Genomic DNA, 17,004 nt, shown 5'->3' on the forward strand with positions numbered 1-17,004 from the left:
AGCTTCCTTTTCTGAAATTCTCCGTATTTAATAATAATTCAGAGAAGACCTCTCGGTCGCCTCTTCACTGTGCCTTCTCATCCTTACCCCCCAAACATGCGCATCAGTACTGAAGCTTAGACGGAAAGGCATCTGGATATTGAAGGCGCTTCCTGCACTGGTGGCAGTGGGGACACGGTGGCGTCCAAACAAGGGGGTGAGAGCCTGCTGGTCTCCCTTCTTCGGTCCTGGGGAGGCTTCTCACCCATGCAGACTAGCCCAGGGTCATTGTCTCATTTGCCCATGGTTTCACTTTATACTTTTTAAAGTCACTTTCTTTAATAGATTCATTTTTAAAATTAAAAATAAAAGTTACTCGTAAAAAATACTTACTCCTTTTTGTGAAACAAAAAGCAAAAAAGTAATTCCGAAGAATACTGTGTAGAAAGCGAAGTTTCCAATTGCAGGCTCTCACCAAAAGTGTTTCATGTTTCTTTTCCAGATCAGAGATTTTCTGTAGTAAATACAGTAAATATTTTAGCCTTTGCGGATCTCTGCCCATCTCTATTGTTGTTACCGTTGTTGTTTTTACAGCCCTTTATGAATGTAGAAACCATTTTTAGCCCCATGGGCCTTGGTTCCTCGACTCCTCTTCTAGATGCTTTTATGTGCATCATAAACATACACACATGTGTACATGCAGAGTGATACGCATATATCTCTGTTGGCTATGATCTTGTTTTTAATATATTCTTTGTCCTTTGTGGAATTAGGAAAGAATTTCTGTAATCTGTTCAGGTTTTTTTGTTACTTTATTTTCTTCACAAGCTTGTTTAACCACATGTATGCCAAAATGAGATTAGCAATTATTTTTGGATTACAGATGATCAGTAATTTCTTCACATGTTTTAGATTTTCTGGAATTTCTTTTTATTTTGAAATCAAACCAATAAAATATTTTTTTTTGTTTTGTGTGGGGAAAGTTTATTTTCTCTTTGTTCCATATCAGCTCCTTTCTTAGTTTGCTCTGACTCTAAGTTCAAGTTAAACCAGATTCAGATTCTTGCTCTCAATTTAGATTCCGAATCTGACCTGGATTACATTTCATTTATCTCTCTTGTTTGTTCATTTAGCATTTGTCATTGTTAAGAGCTGTAGACCATTCTGAGTGGTTCACGTGTATTATCTTATTGAATCCTCACAGTAATCTCAATTTCTGAGGGAACCGAAGTGCTAAGAAGTTAAGGAATTTGCCGAGTCTCACAGCCAGTGAGTGGTGGAGCTGGACCATGGACCAGGGCCATGGACCAGGGCTGTCTGACTCCAGGCCCATCCATGCTCTTAACCATTGTGCCGTATTGCTTTAGTGAACTCTGCTCGGTAATTCCTGATCATCATCTTCTGAGTGCAGCCATAAGCTGTGGCCAAACCCTCGAGGATTAAGGATCTGAAAATGTGGGCCTCCCTAAGTTAGGAGTGTAACGCATACCATGGGGATCATAGCTAACCATACCGTGTCATGTAGTTGGAAGTTGCTGAGATCTACTCTTAAAAGTTCTCATTATGAGAAAAAAAAGTCTGTAGCTGTGTGGTGACAGATGTTGACTTAATTTATTGCTTTGATCATTTTGCAATATGTACAACTACGAAATCATTAGTTATATACCTGAAACTAATACAATGTTATGTGCCAATTATTCCTAAATTGAAAAAAATTAAAGAAAATTTTTTTAAAAAGATGACGTGGGCCTAGCATTGAGATCAGGCTACAGTGTTTTGTGTAAGGTCATTCAAAGCCGGGACTGAACAAAACCTGAAGCTCCAAAGTAACAAACTTGAGGAGGGAAAACTCCTTTAAAGATTTAAATGCTTTCCTTTTGTATGGTCCATATTTTACTTATTTAATAAAAAAAGTTAAAATAGAGCTAATGCTCCACTTTTCTCTTCCCCCTCAGAAGTAACAACTGTCCCAAAGTTGTTTACCATCCTCAGGCATGGTTTTTGTAATTTTATCTTTTAGTACATATATGTTAATTGAAATCTTTGATAAATAATAACCACTAGGTTTATACATTTAAGAGCATAAATATATATATTGACATATTTAATGAATGTCAGACGATCAAGTTACATGTTTTTAGGCTTCGTTCTTTTCTTTAATTCCTGTTATGTGTTGGGGTTTCTGAGTTTATGTGAGTTTTTTTATTTGTCCTCATCCCAAGCACCTCATCCGGTAGCATGCACTTGGAAAACGCATGATGGCTGAGTTTTCCCAGACTCTGGGTCAAAGGCAAAAAGTAAATATTCATGAGAAGGACTAACGAGATACTAAAATAAGCCTTTTATCTCTTTTGTTCTCAAATAACAGATTCCTAAGTGTCTTTGAAAACAATTTAGATTGTGCTTTTGAAAAGGCTCTTAGGTATTAACAGGAAATGGAACCTGGCACCCACGCTGTCATTAAGTTTCATTCTCTGACCTAAACATTACCTGCTAAAGAACAGGTGATTTTCTTTTGTTGGGTAGAAACCTAATTGAGCACAAATGCCCACGTTTGTGGCCAACTGCGGAAGTGTGTGTAGCCAGCTGATGCCTGGATGTGAGAGCAGTGGTTTCTGCCAGACTCATTTTGAATCCCAGTTACAAATTTGAAACAAATCTATTGGTTCTGTCTAGCTTCACACTTTGTTTTCATAATTAAATCACAGACTATATTAATTTACCCCACATGCACAATATAGCAAAATAAATCCGGCCAGAATATAAGATGACTGCTTTGTGTGCGTGCGTGAATTATAGTTTATAGGGTGGTTAGCTGCCCGCTGTATAAAACTATTCCTATTTCAAACATTTAGAAAAGCTGAGTGGAGATTCTGTGATTGAATTATCCTTGAGAATGCAAAAGCGTTCGTTATAATCTGCATATATTCGTGAATGAATCCAATGTAAGTAATAAATGTTTTATCTGTTCTTGTCTTCTTAGGGCTGGATTGAGATTGTCGGATGTGCTGATCGGTCCTGTTACGACCTTTCTTGTCATGCGCGGGCCACCAAAGTCCCACTTGTAGCCGAGAAACCTCTGAAAGAGCCCATATCCTTTCTAATCTCTTCACAACTCAGAACTAAAGTATAAAAGACATCTTTGACATGGATATGTCCAGGTCTATACCTTGTTCTACGGAAAAACCGCGACATTTTTGGGTATCGCAGTCACATTTACTTAAACCTGTTATTTCTTCTGTCTCACCGCCCCTTTGCTGTTCTCTTGTAACCCGACACGTGCCCCCTCAGTGTTTGGTCCATAAAAGAAGCGCATTCAGAAACGTGCTCTGAATGCCTTTTAGGGTGTGGACCAGTTTTTCTCAGCCACTTCCAAAACACATTTCTCCACACATGCAGCTACCTACATACTCTTTAAATAAAACGTAGGTACCTGGCGAATACTTTCTCTTTTAAAAGATGGGCACCATTTTACAGTAGATGAAATAATAATTTAGCTCACTTGGTATGTTCATCAGCGCAGTAGACATTTTCTTCCTTTACTAGGCATTGAGGTTGTGAGCTGATCTCCAGGCTAGGCCAGTGGCAGGAAGTAGATCCTGTCACGTTGGGACATTTTAGAAATGAATAAATTGTTATCAGAGATCATTACGCTATGTATTGGATTATATTACTGATGAGATAATATCTCTTTTTATCTCACTATAACTTTGAAAAAGCCTATATTGATGGTGTTTACTTATTTTTTTAATGAGTTTTGTGGTTCTCAAGATTATTTCCTGAAATACTAGGGCAGTTCTGTATTTTTGGATTCCTTGACTACTTCATACAAAACAGTCAACGTTGTTCAGTTTGAACCCAATAAGGGAGCAATCGGTAAGGCATACAAGAAGGATGCGAAGCTGGTGATGGAGTACCTTGCCATTTGTGACGAGTGTTACATTACGGAAATGGAGAAACTACTGAATGAAAAGGGGTAAGATCTCAGACACGTGCCTTTCCATGGGCCCTGCCAGGTTCTGAAAGTTAGGGTGAAATTAGTTTCCTTAGAAATTTTTCACAGGTGACTAGTGTCTCTTGGCTACATTTAAAGAACTGGGTTTGCCGAGATTTGGGTATTATAGCCAGAATAGATTTGAAATGGACTGTAAAGATCCTATTTCTCCAATAATTTTCTTAGAGGAGAAGACCTATCCCAGCTAGTGACTAAGTAGATTTAGAAACTATATGTATGTTAAAGTCAGTGCTCTTTTTTTGAGCTTTGGAGTGGTCTCCGTAATTGTTTTAAGCATAAATATAAAAACAGTAAAGGATTTAAAGGAATACAACAAAATCCAGAACTAAACAGTATAAAATTTACTGTCCAGCAAACAACACAAATTTCTAAACATATTTTATCATATGAAAATGTGACCCATAACAAGGAAAAGAGGCAATGAAAAGAAACACCCAGAAATGATAAACATGATGAAATAAATACATAAGGATGTTTAAACAGTTATAAATATGCTTGCTTAAAGATATAAAGAAAATGAACATAGGTGAGAAATGGATATATATATATATATATATATATATATATATATATAGACAGAGAGCATGAAACACCTAGAGGCAATATCTCAAATGAAAACTCACTGAATAGGATTAACAGTAGATTAAATATTGCAGAAGGAAAGAACATCGAACGGTAACACAGCAGAAACTATTCAAAATGAGGCATAGAAAAAGAGACTGGGAGAAAAAAATGTCCTTTGTGACAATATGAGGCAGTCTAATGTGTAATTGGGAGTCACAGAAAGAGGGTATACAGAGAAAATATGTAAAGATTCATCAATGGCTGAAAATTTTTCAAATTTGGTGCACACTATAAACCCACAGTTTCAAGAAGTGTTCAACCACAAGCAGAGTAAACACAATGAAAGCCGCATGAAGGCCCATCAGAACCAAATTGCTGAAAACGAATAATAAAGAGAAAATTCTTTAAAGTAGCCAGGGGAAAAAGGCTCATTACATAAAAAGGAACAATGAAAGGAATGATTAAAGTTCTTAGCAAAAACTATATAAGCCACAGTACAATAGAATGAAATCTTTTAAAGTGCTTACAGACAAAAATCCTATATCTTGCAAAAATGTCTTTCAAAAATGAAGAGAAAATGCCAGCAAGTCTACACTGCAAGAAATGGTAAAGGACGTTCTTCAGGCAGAAGTGGGGAGATTTAGGTCTACCCAAAGAAACTAAGAGCTCTAAAAATGATAAATATGTAGGTGAATAATGACGTTTTCTTTAATTTCTTTAAAATGACATCTCAATTTTTAAAAAAATAATGGATTGTTTAAAGCAAAAACAATATATTGTGAAATTGAGAAAATATATAGAAGTAAAAGGTTTACCATCAGTAGCTCAAAGGATAGGAGTGAAGAATTGGGGATATACTGTTGTAAGGTGCATATATGTGAAGTGGCATGATATTATTGAAGGTATGCCATGATCATTTACATAAGCATGTGCGGTAAATTCTAGAGCAGTTATGTAGAAAAACTTAAAAACTGCCAATAAGGGAGATAAAATAGTAAAAAATACTCTACAAGACAGGAGAAGAAGAATAATGAGCAAAAACCAGATGGGACAAATAGAAAATAACTTGTGAGATGGTAGATTTAAACTTAGCAATATTGATGTTACATTAAATATAATAATCTGAACCCCGGAATTAATAGCCATTGATTGTCAGATTGATTAAAAAATTCAAGACCCAATTAAATGCTGTTTTATAGGAAACTTATTGTAATTACAGTTTTAGAAGTAAAATAATCAAAAAATATTTCCAAATACTAATCAAAAAGTCGGAGCGGCTATATTAATATCAAAGTAAACAGAACAAGGAAAATTAGCAGGGGCAGAGTTGCATTTCATAATGTTAAAGGGTTTGATTCGTCAGGAAGGCATATCACTTCTAACTATGCAACTAAAAACGTTATAATATAGAAAACAGTCTTGACAGAACTGAATGGAAAAATAGACAAATTCACAATTACAGTTGAAGATTTTTACACTCCTCTCTCAGTAATTGGTGGAGCATCTAGACAAAAACTCAGGAATTTGAAGATCTAAGCACTATTAATCCACTTCATTGCACATTATAGAACGTCTTAATAACCAATGTACTCATTTTTTTTAAGTGCATATGAAACATCTTTCGTAGTTTTTTGTACGGCCTCCAGCTAAGGATGAGTTTTGCATTTTCAAAGGATTTATGAAAACAGAGCACGAGAGATGCATGTGGCTTGCAAAACCTTGAGTATTTTATAGCTGGCCCTTTACAGAAATTTGCCAACACTTGCCATAGGCAATACGCCAAGTTCGAAAGAAGTTATAACCCAAAAGATTATATGTGAAACTCCAGGAAAGGCAAACCAGTTTGCAGTGACAGAAAGCAGATCAGTGGTTAACTGGGAGTGGAGGCGGTTGGAAGATCAGGGGCATGCAAAGAGAGGTTGGGGACAGTGGCAGTTGCAGGTGCATATCATATATATTTGTAAAAGGACTATCACAAGACGAACTCTTGAAAGTTGAAGGTAGAATTAGCCATTTCAGTAGGAAAATTTAAAAACATTTCTGGTCTCCCACAATTAACATCTATTTAGGCTAAAACAACATAAAATCCCATTAAAATGGACATAGATCACTAGTTAGTTATCATTATCCATAAATACGAAAGTTTCCTTTATTGATTTAACTAATTTTCAAATCCTTGCTCATTTCAGCTTTTTAGTAACTATTGCCTACTCTGCACTTAGACTGTGCTCACAGGATATATATGACGCTGTTTATATAATGGACTCTTTAATGCATGCATACACAACTGTCAAACAATGTGAAAATGGAGGAAGTCGATGAGATAATCTCATATGATGCATGAGATTATCACCGCTAGAAACTTTCAAAACATGCGCCGTCGATACAGCTTCACAGACAACCACATGAGGGCGCTCTCCTCCCAGCACTAAACTGCTTATAAGACAGTACAAATGCAAAAAGATCTTCATCATGTGAGGAGATACCTCCCTCATAAGCTGAAATATCGGCATCACATGAAGCTCTCCATAAAGGCGAAGTCTTATAACCTGAAACCCAATGGGCGTATCTCAGGATAATAAACATACCACAGTCAATGATCGGGGGGGGGGGGGGCAGGGATAAAATTTTATATTGAAATCAAACAGAATTATTAAACTTCATCAACATAAATACATAAATGTCAAATTTTATTTTAGAAATAGTGTGGGAGTTTTAAAATTACTTTCTGTAAGATGACAAGCTGGTCATTTTTACATTTGTTGAAACTATGAGAACCGTGGTCTTTTGCCAGCAAGCCTGTTTCTGACAAATTTATTGTAATTATTCTAAAACCAAATTTTTTAAAAAATTGTTTTTGGTTTTACTGTGATCTGAAAACTAAAGGCATTAGTCATTCAGTTCCTTGCAGGATTTTATAAAACTAGTCACATTTTTGGATGCCTCTCAGAATAGTTTGGTGCCGTTGTTAGAATAATATTTAATTTGGTATTCCTTATGAAATACTTTAAACTTGACTTCAGCTATTTTACCTGGAGAGTTGACTAAATTATATCACACTCAAAGTGTAAAAGTTTAGCAACCTGTGAAACCCCTTTAAGTTGAGGCTCAGGGATTCTCGTTTTCACCTGAACTTAATGTTGCTCTGTTTCTTTGTAGGGAGTTCACTGTTGAAACCGAGGGGAAAACGTTTCAGTTAACAGGAGACATGGTCAGTGTGAAGAGGTTCCAGAAAACACTACATGGTAAATTTGTGCTAAAACTAAGAAACAAGCAAAATTTTTTTTTAACTTTTATAACAACCATTTTACAGAAAATTTGAAGAGGAAAGATAAATTTGTAATCCCACAACCTTAAATTTGTTGAATATGTTTAAGGCATAATCTCGGTCCTTTTTTAGAAAAACATAATTGTACTTGTACTGGGGAATAACTTATAATGCCACTTTTATATTTCCTAAAACCTGAAGTGTATATGAAGAACATCTCTGATTAAAAAGATCTTGTTTTCATTTTAAGGAAAAATCCTTTTGTTTCTTAAGCAAAAGAGGGAATTCACCCCTTCTGTCTTTTTTGGGGGCAGATTAACTTGCTAAAATTTGTTTAGATTGGTGATCTTTCATGCTTTTTTAAAAGCCAAGGAGGTGGTTATTTTTCGTAGCACGAAGTCTGGGAGTTGGGAATTCAGTATTCTGGAGCACACACGAAGGATGCCCGTGGTCAGTTGTGGCGGGGTTGAAGTCCCTGGCAACAACGAGTGGGCACAGGCACTGGCCTCTGCCAGGGGAGGGGACAGGCCTGCTCTTTCCCGCCAGTGTCCGGCCTGCCCTGTGGCTGGGCTTCAGCGGGCTGTGGAAGCGGCGTGAGCCGAGGAGGGGACGCAGGCCCTTCCCCGTGACCTGGCGCGTCTGCTCCAGCCCGGCCTCCACGTCAGAGCTCTGCTTCCCCGTCGCTCGGATGCCATGGGGTGGTGCGCAGAACATGCCTCGACGATATTTCTGAAATGCGTTTCTTACCCCTCATCACGGACAAAGAAGTCTTTTTAGTGCTCATAGGATTGTTTCGAGAGGACCCGGGAGGCGTTCCGCGGGGTGTGAGAGACTGTCACTGACTCTCTCTCTCTCTCTCGCAGTGGAAGAAGTTGTTCCGAATGTCATCGAACCCTCCTTTGGCCTGGGCAGGATCATGTACACGGTGCTGGAGCACACGTTCCACGTGCGCGAGGGAGACGAGCAGAGGACGGTAAGCTGCCTGTGCGGGGCGCTCTTCTCAGTTCAGGGATGAGCTTTGCTCACGTGTGTCGGTGAGACCGAGCGATCGATCCGTTATTCGCGGTGCGTGCCGGTGCCGTTACACTGCTCTCCGCGTCGCCGCGTTCAGAGCAGCGCGCCGACCTGACGTTTTCATGGGAGCCCCAGAGTGTGCAGGTCATTCTAGATGCCATCGTTTTAGTCGCCTGGTGCTTTCTGAGTCAGAAGCACATTACTTTGGGGGAGCTGTCTGTGTTGCATCAGTGGAAGGAACAATGCATTCTGCATATACTCATGTTTTCAGAAAATCGGAAAGGAAGAGATGGCTCCTAGAATTTGGCCAAACCAGAAAACTGTGTCTCTGTACTGGTAAAGCATTGACGGGACCTCAAACTGCAGAAAATTGTCTGGCGCGCTTTTGGGGTAAAGATGTAAATTCCTAGGTTTTATTTCAGAAATATCGATTTACTAGGTCTGAGACCCAGGGACCTGTGTGTGTGTGTTTGTTTATTTGTTTGTTTTTTAATAACCCCAGGTGATTGCAGGGTGGGAGATTGACAGGTCATACATTAGTATTTAGGGCGGAGCTTTTCCCAGTATTCAAGCATTGCCGAAGATAAACATTCGTAAGAAGTCTCCATCAACTCCATGAGTTTTCTCCTGGCTCTGACGCTTCGGAATCACTGCTCCGTTTGCACTTTATCTCACCATTCCTCCTTCCTTCACGTTCTCTCCTCGCCTCTGCCTGCAGAAATTATCCTCCTTTAAGGGCTAGGCACAGATTTCCAGGAAAATCAACCAGAAGAATGGCTAGAGAAGAGAGTTGTATGTCAGATGGACTGAAAGGAACGGTCCTACCGGCCCGACCGTTTTACAGCCTGCTTTAAAGCCGAGTGTGTGTGTGGTGTGGGGCATCAGCTCTGCAGCTCTTCCTAGGACACTGAGCCTTAAGGAATGGACTGATGGGTCCCTGCTGTTAGTGCAAAGTTACTATTTTATTCTCTGCCCTGAAGTTACATCTTTATTTCTATACATTTAAGGAGCAGCTTCTCATTCATTCAACAGAGAATAAGAACCCAGCTGGACACCAGGCACGCGGACCCCAGGCCTGGTTCTCCCTGAGGAATGATGACATAGTAATATGAACACAAGCCCAAGACATGCATAATGGGCCGTTTTTACATGTCAAGTTTGCTTCAAGCTCTTTCCGTTTACATTTCTAATAAAAAGGTTTTTTCAAAAATCATTTAGCTGTTCTTTGGATCTAACAATATCAGTAAAATGGGAATTTTAATAGAAATTTCATAAGGGCAAACCAGAATAAATTAGTGACAGTGTTTTATGAATTATAGAGATTCCTGAAGAGAAATTTGATTAGGCTTTGGGAAACCAAAAATGTTTCTAAATTATTAGCACATGGTCCCTCAGTCCATTTTCCTATCAATTTGGTAGAAAAACATTGCTAGTGAGATTAAAAAAAAAAAAAATATTCTTTAAAACAGGTCCCCATTTCTCTCTCACATAGAAATATCACAGGGCGGAGGAGAGCAGTAGAATTCTGAATGTCGTGTGACCCGGGCAGCCATCCTGGTGGAGTCCAGGGTTAACTTTGAGTGGGGTAGTCACCATTGCTTGGCCTTTAAAGTTGTTTTTTTTGGGGGGAGGGGGGCGGGGAGAAGGTGGGCAGGCTAAACTGGAACTTGTGTCACTTGTTGTTTTAATGGGACTTATTTATTCCGAGTTCCAAATTTCTGCCGTCAGAAGAACCTTTTATGCACATGTGATTGAAGAACTATCTCCAGCTGTCATTTCCAGCCCAAAGCGGTGGACTAGTTTGCCTCCCACAGCATATCTTTGCTTTGTTTTATTTCCGAGTAACTCTGAACCCTGTTTCAGGAGCAGTTTAAAAGGGTCGTACTTTTCAGTGTGGATATACAGAACATCTTTGTTTGTTTGTTTTGTATTCTTTTGGACACACATCTGCAAGCTAATTAAACCTCTCGGTTTTACTTGGCCACTAAGGCTCATAGATCCTCCTGCCATGCTGAAACTCTTAAAGAACAGAACACGATTTTGTTTCTTGGCACTACTTATTATTCGATGGTTTGAAGGGAGGTTCTTTAAGGACCTCCACGGAAAGAAGTCAGGCTGTACAGCTTTTATGTGGCATCAAAGAAGTTAGCATCTTCTATGGTAGCTGTGAGAATGCTTTCACGTCATTGAAGTTTTACAGCGGCCCCGAGAAGCAAGCAGAGCAGATGGAGAAACTGAGGTTTTGAGAAATAGAGAGCTCACTGAGGTCCGAATTCTGAGCTAAGAAGAGGATCGTTCCGATTCCGGTTCTCCTGCTTTTTCTCATTCGTCACACTGCTGTTCGTACTGTGTTTTCTGGTATTTTGACAGTAAAGTGTGGATATTAGCATTTAGATTTCTACCCACTAACGTGTCGGCTTTCTTTTCAAACCATCTAGTTCTTCAGTTTCCCTGCCGTAGTAGCTCCGTTCAAATGTTCCGTCCTTCCACTGAGCCAAAACCAGGAATTCATGCCGTTTGTCAAGGAATTATGTAAGCAAATCCAGTTGTGTAATCTTCATGGGAACACTGTCAAGTAGACTAAATTTTAGGAAATGTTGTTTTTTTTTTTCAATTGGAATACGTATTAAATAAAGAATAAATCTAAGTGATTTTAGCTTCTGTTCTTATCTCTCAGAGCAAGAGAGAACATACTTGCTAAGGATATTTTTTCCTAGCATTTCAGTGAGTCAGGGTAGGACCCAAGAGTCAGATTTAAAACAGCCTCGCTTCTCCCGATGACCTTGGTGCTCACTTTGTCAGGGGAACCCCAGCGGACCGTAGCTCTAGTGGGTCTGTAGCCACTGGCCCTGCAGCCCGTCTGGGGCTGCCCGCTGGTTTCAGAGTTGGGAAGTGGGAGGAGCTGGGTGAGCCGCTCGGCGTCGTGCAGGCAGAGGTGGCGGAGTCAGGCCTGGCCTCCTGGCCTTGGCTCCCAGTGGGGTGCGCGCCCCCTGTAGCCGTGAGGTGGAGGGGCGACGGGGGGTGTGGGCTCCACAGGGGTTTATCGAACTTTGGGGTTTTTTCTCTCTCTTGCAACAGTAAATTATTACTCTCTGTCTCAGTCCTATTTATAAGTTTCCTCAACTTGTAGGACAATATTTGGGTGACATTGGGACTTTTTATTCTTTTATCTTGAATGTGCTTCCTGTTTTTGGACAGCGGAAGCCCTGACCAGGAACGGCGTCTCTCACAAAGTTGACGATTCCTCCGGCTCCATCGGGAGGCGCTACGCCAGGACCGACGAGATCGGCGTGGCTTTTGGCATCACCATCGACTTCGACACCGTGAACAAGACCCCACACACGGCGACCCTGCGGGACCGCGACTCGATGCGGCAGATCCGGGCAGAGGTGGCTGGCCTTCTCCTTGGCCTTTTGTCTTAACCCTGGGTGCTGGTTCCTTCCGAGTGGAGCGGGATTTTGGTGTATTCAGGCTCCCCTTCTCTTTTTTCTTTTTAATTTTAATCGTAGGCTTGTATCTGACAGCACACAGATTCCCAAATTCCCTTGGTTTCATTATGAACATATCCATTAACACTTCTCTAATGTTTTATGGCCATGCGGATCATTCTGGGCCCATTCCCCAGCAGTTCGCCTGTACAGTTATTAGTTTGGGCAAGAGAAATAGGATCCCCAGCGGTCGTTACTGTCGTTTTATTGGCAGACGTTGTGGGCTTCACGTTTTTATCTGTATGTTTCTGTGGGAATACATACAGGTGTGTGCGTAAACTTTTCCATGTTAATCCATTCAGAGAAGTGACTGATGTTTCGATAATTTTACTAAATTGGAAGGTAATAATGGAGGTGGGAAAAATACAGAGGGACAGGAAGACGTTTCCACTCTAATTGACAGCCGACTAATTTATTAATTTTGAGCAGGTTTTCATTTAGCGTGCCTGTTAAGTGATATGGAAACTCAGTAATAGGGAGAGCAGAAGCAAAGCACCGCTTTCTCCTATGGAGTAATTTACCGTCTGACTCAGACGCCGCAGATTTCTGGCTCGTTTCCCTCCAAAACCAGCCCTGACTCGCCTGGACCTGCGGCCCACCCAGCAGTGCTGGGAGAAGGGCAGGAACCAGGTCTGGGAGGGAGGCGAGTGTAATTGAAGGGAGGGAACGACCGTGGGAGGGACCGACCGGAAACGTTGTGTGGGGACCGGTTCGTAGAGGGACCCCCATCATTCTTTAGACACTGATTTGGCTCCTCTGTAAGGCTTCCTGAGTTCGGGGGGAACCCTCTTCTGACAGTCTAATCAAGTTGGTTGATTCTTGGATTTCTCTTTCCTTTCACCCCAGATCTCTGAACTGCCCAGCATAGTTCGCGATCTGGCCAATGGCAGCGTCACATGGGCCGACGTGGAGGCCAGGTATCCTCTCTTTGAAGGGCAAGAGACTGGTAAAAAAGAGACAGTCGAGGAATGAAGACAGTTTCGGCAACTTTTGACTACTTGTACTAAAACAAACCAACCAACAAAAACTTGTGTCCACTTTGCAAAAAAACAGCATTGCAATTGCTCCCAGGGACTGCATTTTATCCTCAGTGGCTGCCTGATCTTACCCCACAATTAAAGTTGGAGGAATTCTGAACAAACTTGTAATCCATTTGCTGTTTCTGCGTTTTTAGCAAAGCTGTTTCTCCCACTTCTGGATAGACATGCTCATAGCTTGTCGTTAAACACAGTTAATACAATTTTAATAGCCTTTGGGGCGTATAATTTATATGCCGTTTTAAGTGTATAATTCAGTGATGTGTAACTATTTACAGAGTTGAGCAACCAGCACCACAGTCCAGTTTTAGAACATTTCCGTCACTCCAGAAAGAAGTTTCCTGTGCATGTAGCTCACTCCCCGTTCCAGCCTCAGCCCCGAGCAGCCACTTACCCACTTTCCCTCTCTCTAGATTGTTTTTCTGTTCTTTCTCTTTTCTTCTGGAGTTGGCGCAGCGTGCCAGAGCGGTCTCTGAGCAGCAGACCAGCCTGTGGGGAGTCCGCGATGCGGACGGGGCGGCCTTCTGGTGTGAGGGGTGCGGGGCTGCTCCCAGGGGTCTTTGCTCTCCAAAGCCCCCAGAAGGGTGTGCGTGGGCAGAAGATGTGTTTGCATTTGGCCTCCCAGGTAGCCCTGGAAGTCATCGAACGGATGCGAGAGGAACCCGTCGGTCCTAATCTGACATAGCAATCCTCACCCATCAGTGTCTCGATTCTAGCCCAGTGGTTTTGGGTTCAGCTTTTGAAGGACTTCTATCGTGTTTCTGTATGGAGCACTCAGAACGCGTGTGTTCATTTATTAGGAAAAACTACGAGGGCGCGTGGATTTGAACTGCTCTTCGCAGAGTTAAGCCCTTGCCCGGCGGCCCAGCTTCCTCACTGGCAGCGTGGGCGGGGGAGGGTCGAGCTGCAGGATGTTTTCCTTCACCTTGCGTGTGAAGGGCAGTGGAAGGGGCCGCTCCCCAGGGCCGCTCTCGTTTCTGTCGTCTCCCACGGTGCCCAGCGCAGCAGTGCACAGCGAGGCGTTCAGTATGTCGACTTCGGGCGAGTCTCGAATTTCTGAACAGATCTCTTGGGGAAGAAGGTCTTATGCTGAAACTTCTTTATCTTCTGCCTTGTTCTTTTTAAAGCATCATTCTTAAATTAGAAGGAACTAAATTTCAAATAAACTGAGTTTTAATTTTCTAGGAGTTCCTTTCACCTCACATTTCTTATATTCCCTAACTTGGAGTGTATTCTAGCTTTCTCGCATCGAGGGCCGGGCATGGGGTGGGGGGGATCGTCCTTACTTCCCATTTATGTGTTTCCTTTTACTGCAAGTACCTCCCCAGTCAAACAGACACCATCTCATCAGCCGTCATTACAAGTTCACTAATAGGAAAGGATACTTTAATATACAGTGGGGTTTGTCCGCTTTGAATCGTGAAGGGATGAGAAACAAGGCTCTCTTCACTTTTCATCAGCGAGTACATTTATCATGAGTTAGATGCTGGAAGTGAAATCCGCAAGCCCGCCCTTCCCCTGGCTCATCCCCAAGGCGCAGAGCCCCATTTTTCCTGTGGGAACAGCCGCTGTCTAGAAAGCGACTTATCACCTCAGGGGGAGGGGGAGGTGGCCTGAAGCAGAGCCCTCTCTGGTTGTTTGTGCCACAAATGCTTGGTTCTGAGCACAAGCAGGTGAGGAGCTGTTTTCTACAAGAAGAGTGTCTCTCCACATGCAAGTTGTGTGTCCACACACACACACACACACCCCTCTTCTGTCCAAGTCTAGTGTGTATTTAAAGCCAGAGTCTTTCTGGCTTGATGCTCTGTGAGTCCTTTTTTGCTATTCATGTATTTGTAGGTATCAAACTGAGCTAAGCTTAGTCAGCTAGATAAATAGCACTGTTCCTCAGAGAAGTTGCTGCTCTTCATCACTCTCCCCAAAAATAATGATGGGGAAAGGTCAGATTCGAACTGGTTTCCGTGGAACGGACATGAGGACATGGTAGTTCCTTTAAGATTTATCTGGGGTTGGAACTCAGGGCATTCAGCCAGATACTGTGAGGAGTTATGTCTAGGGAGGTGGTCCGTGCCTGCCATCTGCAGGAGTTGAGAACCTCCGCATTGCTCAATAGCTCATAATCGTAAAATACTGAGGATAGATGGACGTTCCAGAAAAGGCATTCATCGCCAAGTCTCATAAATACAAAAATGATCGTACTCGTTGCACGAGATGGTACCAGAGATATCAGCTGTCCAGAGTTCTCTGTGATGACAACTTGCAAGAGTATTTTGTTCAATAAATCACTTGAAGTAGGTGCATTCTAGGCTGTTATTTACTGTTCCCTTAAGCAGGATAAACTTTGGGTAATGGTGGTGACTGTCTCAGCTAGTGGAATGTAGTCATGAGAGAACCAGATGCCCTGGAAAGAATCCTGGATCTAGCTGGACTTAAGTTAACCTCCTCTTACCAGGGAAGACTGTTCATCTGTGTCGCGTCTTGGGCGGGGCTGGGACGGAGAGGTTCTGACAGCCCGGCTGCTCTCAAAGAGCTTTGCACTGGCATCTTTGCTGGTGATCTGACTATGCTTAAGGCAGGGGATTTTTCAGGGGCTGGGGAGTCGTGTTTGTTTTTTTTTTTTTCTTTTGGCACTTGGCCAAACCAGAAAGCAATTTAGTGGAAGATGCAATAAGCGAATAGATGAATAATTTTGCTGTGCCTCAAAATTCACCTCTCGTTGCTTCTTCAATAATTCTTGGTTATTGGGCCTCTCAGCAGTAATTGTGTTAAGGCCATGCGGATGGAGTCCGTGTCTCATCCGGATACTGGGACATAATGTGGGAGCATCAGCTGGAATTGCCTGAGAAACAGCCTGTGGCCCTGGCTCCTTGCCCGGGAGCTCCCCCTGTGTGGATGACACACTGCCGTCCCAGCCGGAGGGTACATCTTCCCCGCCTGGCAAAGGACACGCTTTTCGAACCTGTTGCAGCAGTGACAGATGTCAGGGCAGTGGCCTTCACCCCTGGCTGCATGTTAGAATCACTGGAGCTTTAAAAACCACCCACGTCCACGCCCGCCTCCAACCAGCTGCAGGAGTTTCTCCCGGGCGGGGCCCGGGCATCAGTGTTATTTCGAAAACACCTCGGGAGAACCACTGCCGTACCGGATGCCTCAGCTCAAGCCTGAACCCCCTGAGTGGGGAGGGGTCTGCCAAATGAGGGGTGTCTTCTGACGATAGCTGTCAACACCAAAATGTCCAGAAGAGAGGCGTTCGGTGGGCATCGTTCGTGCGACTCCACTGCGGTGGCCGTCACGGTGCGCTCACCGACCCCAGCATCTCCGCAGCTGCGTCCTGGTTCCGTCAGGCGGCGTTGGGGGCTGACTTTCTCTCCTGCCCCGTGAGCCCGGCCCGCTGTTTCCCAAGTCGTAGTGCAGCGTTTGCAGGGAGAAAGGCTCGCCTTTGGGGTGCCGGCTGTGTGCCAGGCTGTGCGCTAAGGGACTTCGAGGCATTACTCTCTCTCAACCCTTACAATAACTTAACTATCACTATTGCCCTTTTACATGAAGGGGAAGGAGCCATCCCAGATTCAATTTGCCAGCAGAGGTCGGGACCAGTTTGGAACCAAGTTCAAGGGCCAGGACGACGTCACAGGGTGCGGC

The 17,004-nt window shown here is 42.6% G+C and overlaps 1 protein-coding gene across 1 annotated transcript in view; it reads left to right on the plus strand.

Annotated features, from left to right (window-relative positions):
* GARS1 (glycyl-tRNA synthetase 1) overlaps nucleotides 1-13,480 on the plus strand; it is a 39,077-nt gene extending 25,597 nt beyond the window's left edge. Inside the window, exons 11-17 of the mRNA XM_016123837.2 lie at nucleotides 2,963-3,070; nucleotides 3,810-3,955; nucleotides 7,718-7,803; nucleotides 8,690-8,799; nucleotides 11,279-11,372; nucleotides 12,039-12,229; nucleotides 13,175-13,480. Coding sequence (XP_015979323.2) covers nucleotides 2,963-3,070; nucleotides 3,810-3,955; nucleotides 7,718-7,803; nucleotides 8,690-8,799; nucleotides 11,279-11,372; nucleotides 12,039-12,229; nucleotides 13,175-13,300 — 861 coding nt within the window. The 3' untranslated portion in view covers nucleotides 13,301-13,480. The remainder of the gene's footprint in view (nucleotides 1-2,962; nucleotides 3,071-3,809; nucleotides 3,956-7,717; nucleotides 7,804-8,689; nucleotides 8,800-11,278; nucleotides 11,373-12,038; nucleotides 12,230-13,174) is intronic.
* The last annotated feature ends 3,524 nt before the right edge of the window (nucleotides 13,481-17,004 follow it).

This window comes from Rousettus aegyptiacus, unplaced genomic scaffold, assembly GCF_014176215.1.
Source record: "Rousettus aegyptiacus isolate mRouAeg1 unplaced genomic scaffold, mRouAeg1.p scaffold_m13_p_13, whole genome shotgun sequence".
Taxonomy (NCBI): Eukaryota; Metazoa; Chordata; class Mammalia; order Chiroptera; family Pteropodidae; genus Rousettus; species Rousettus aegyptiacus.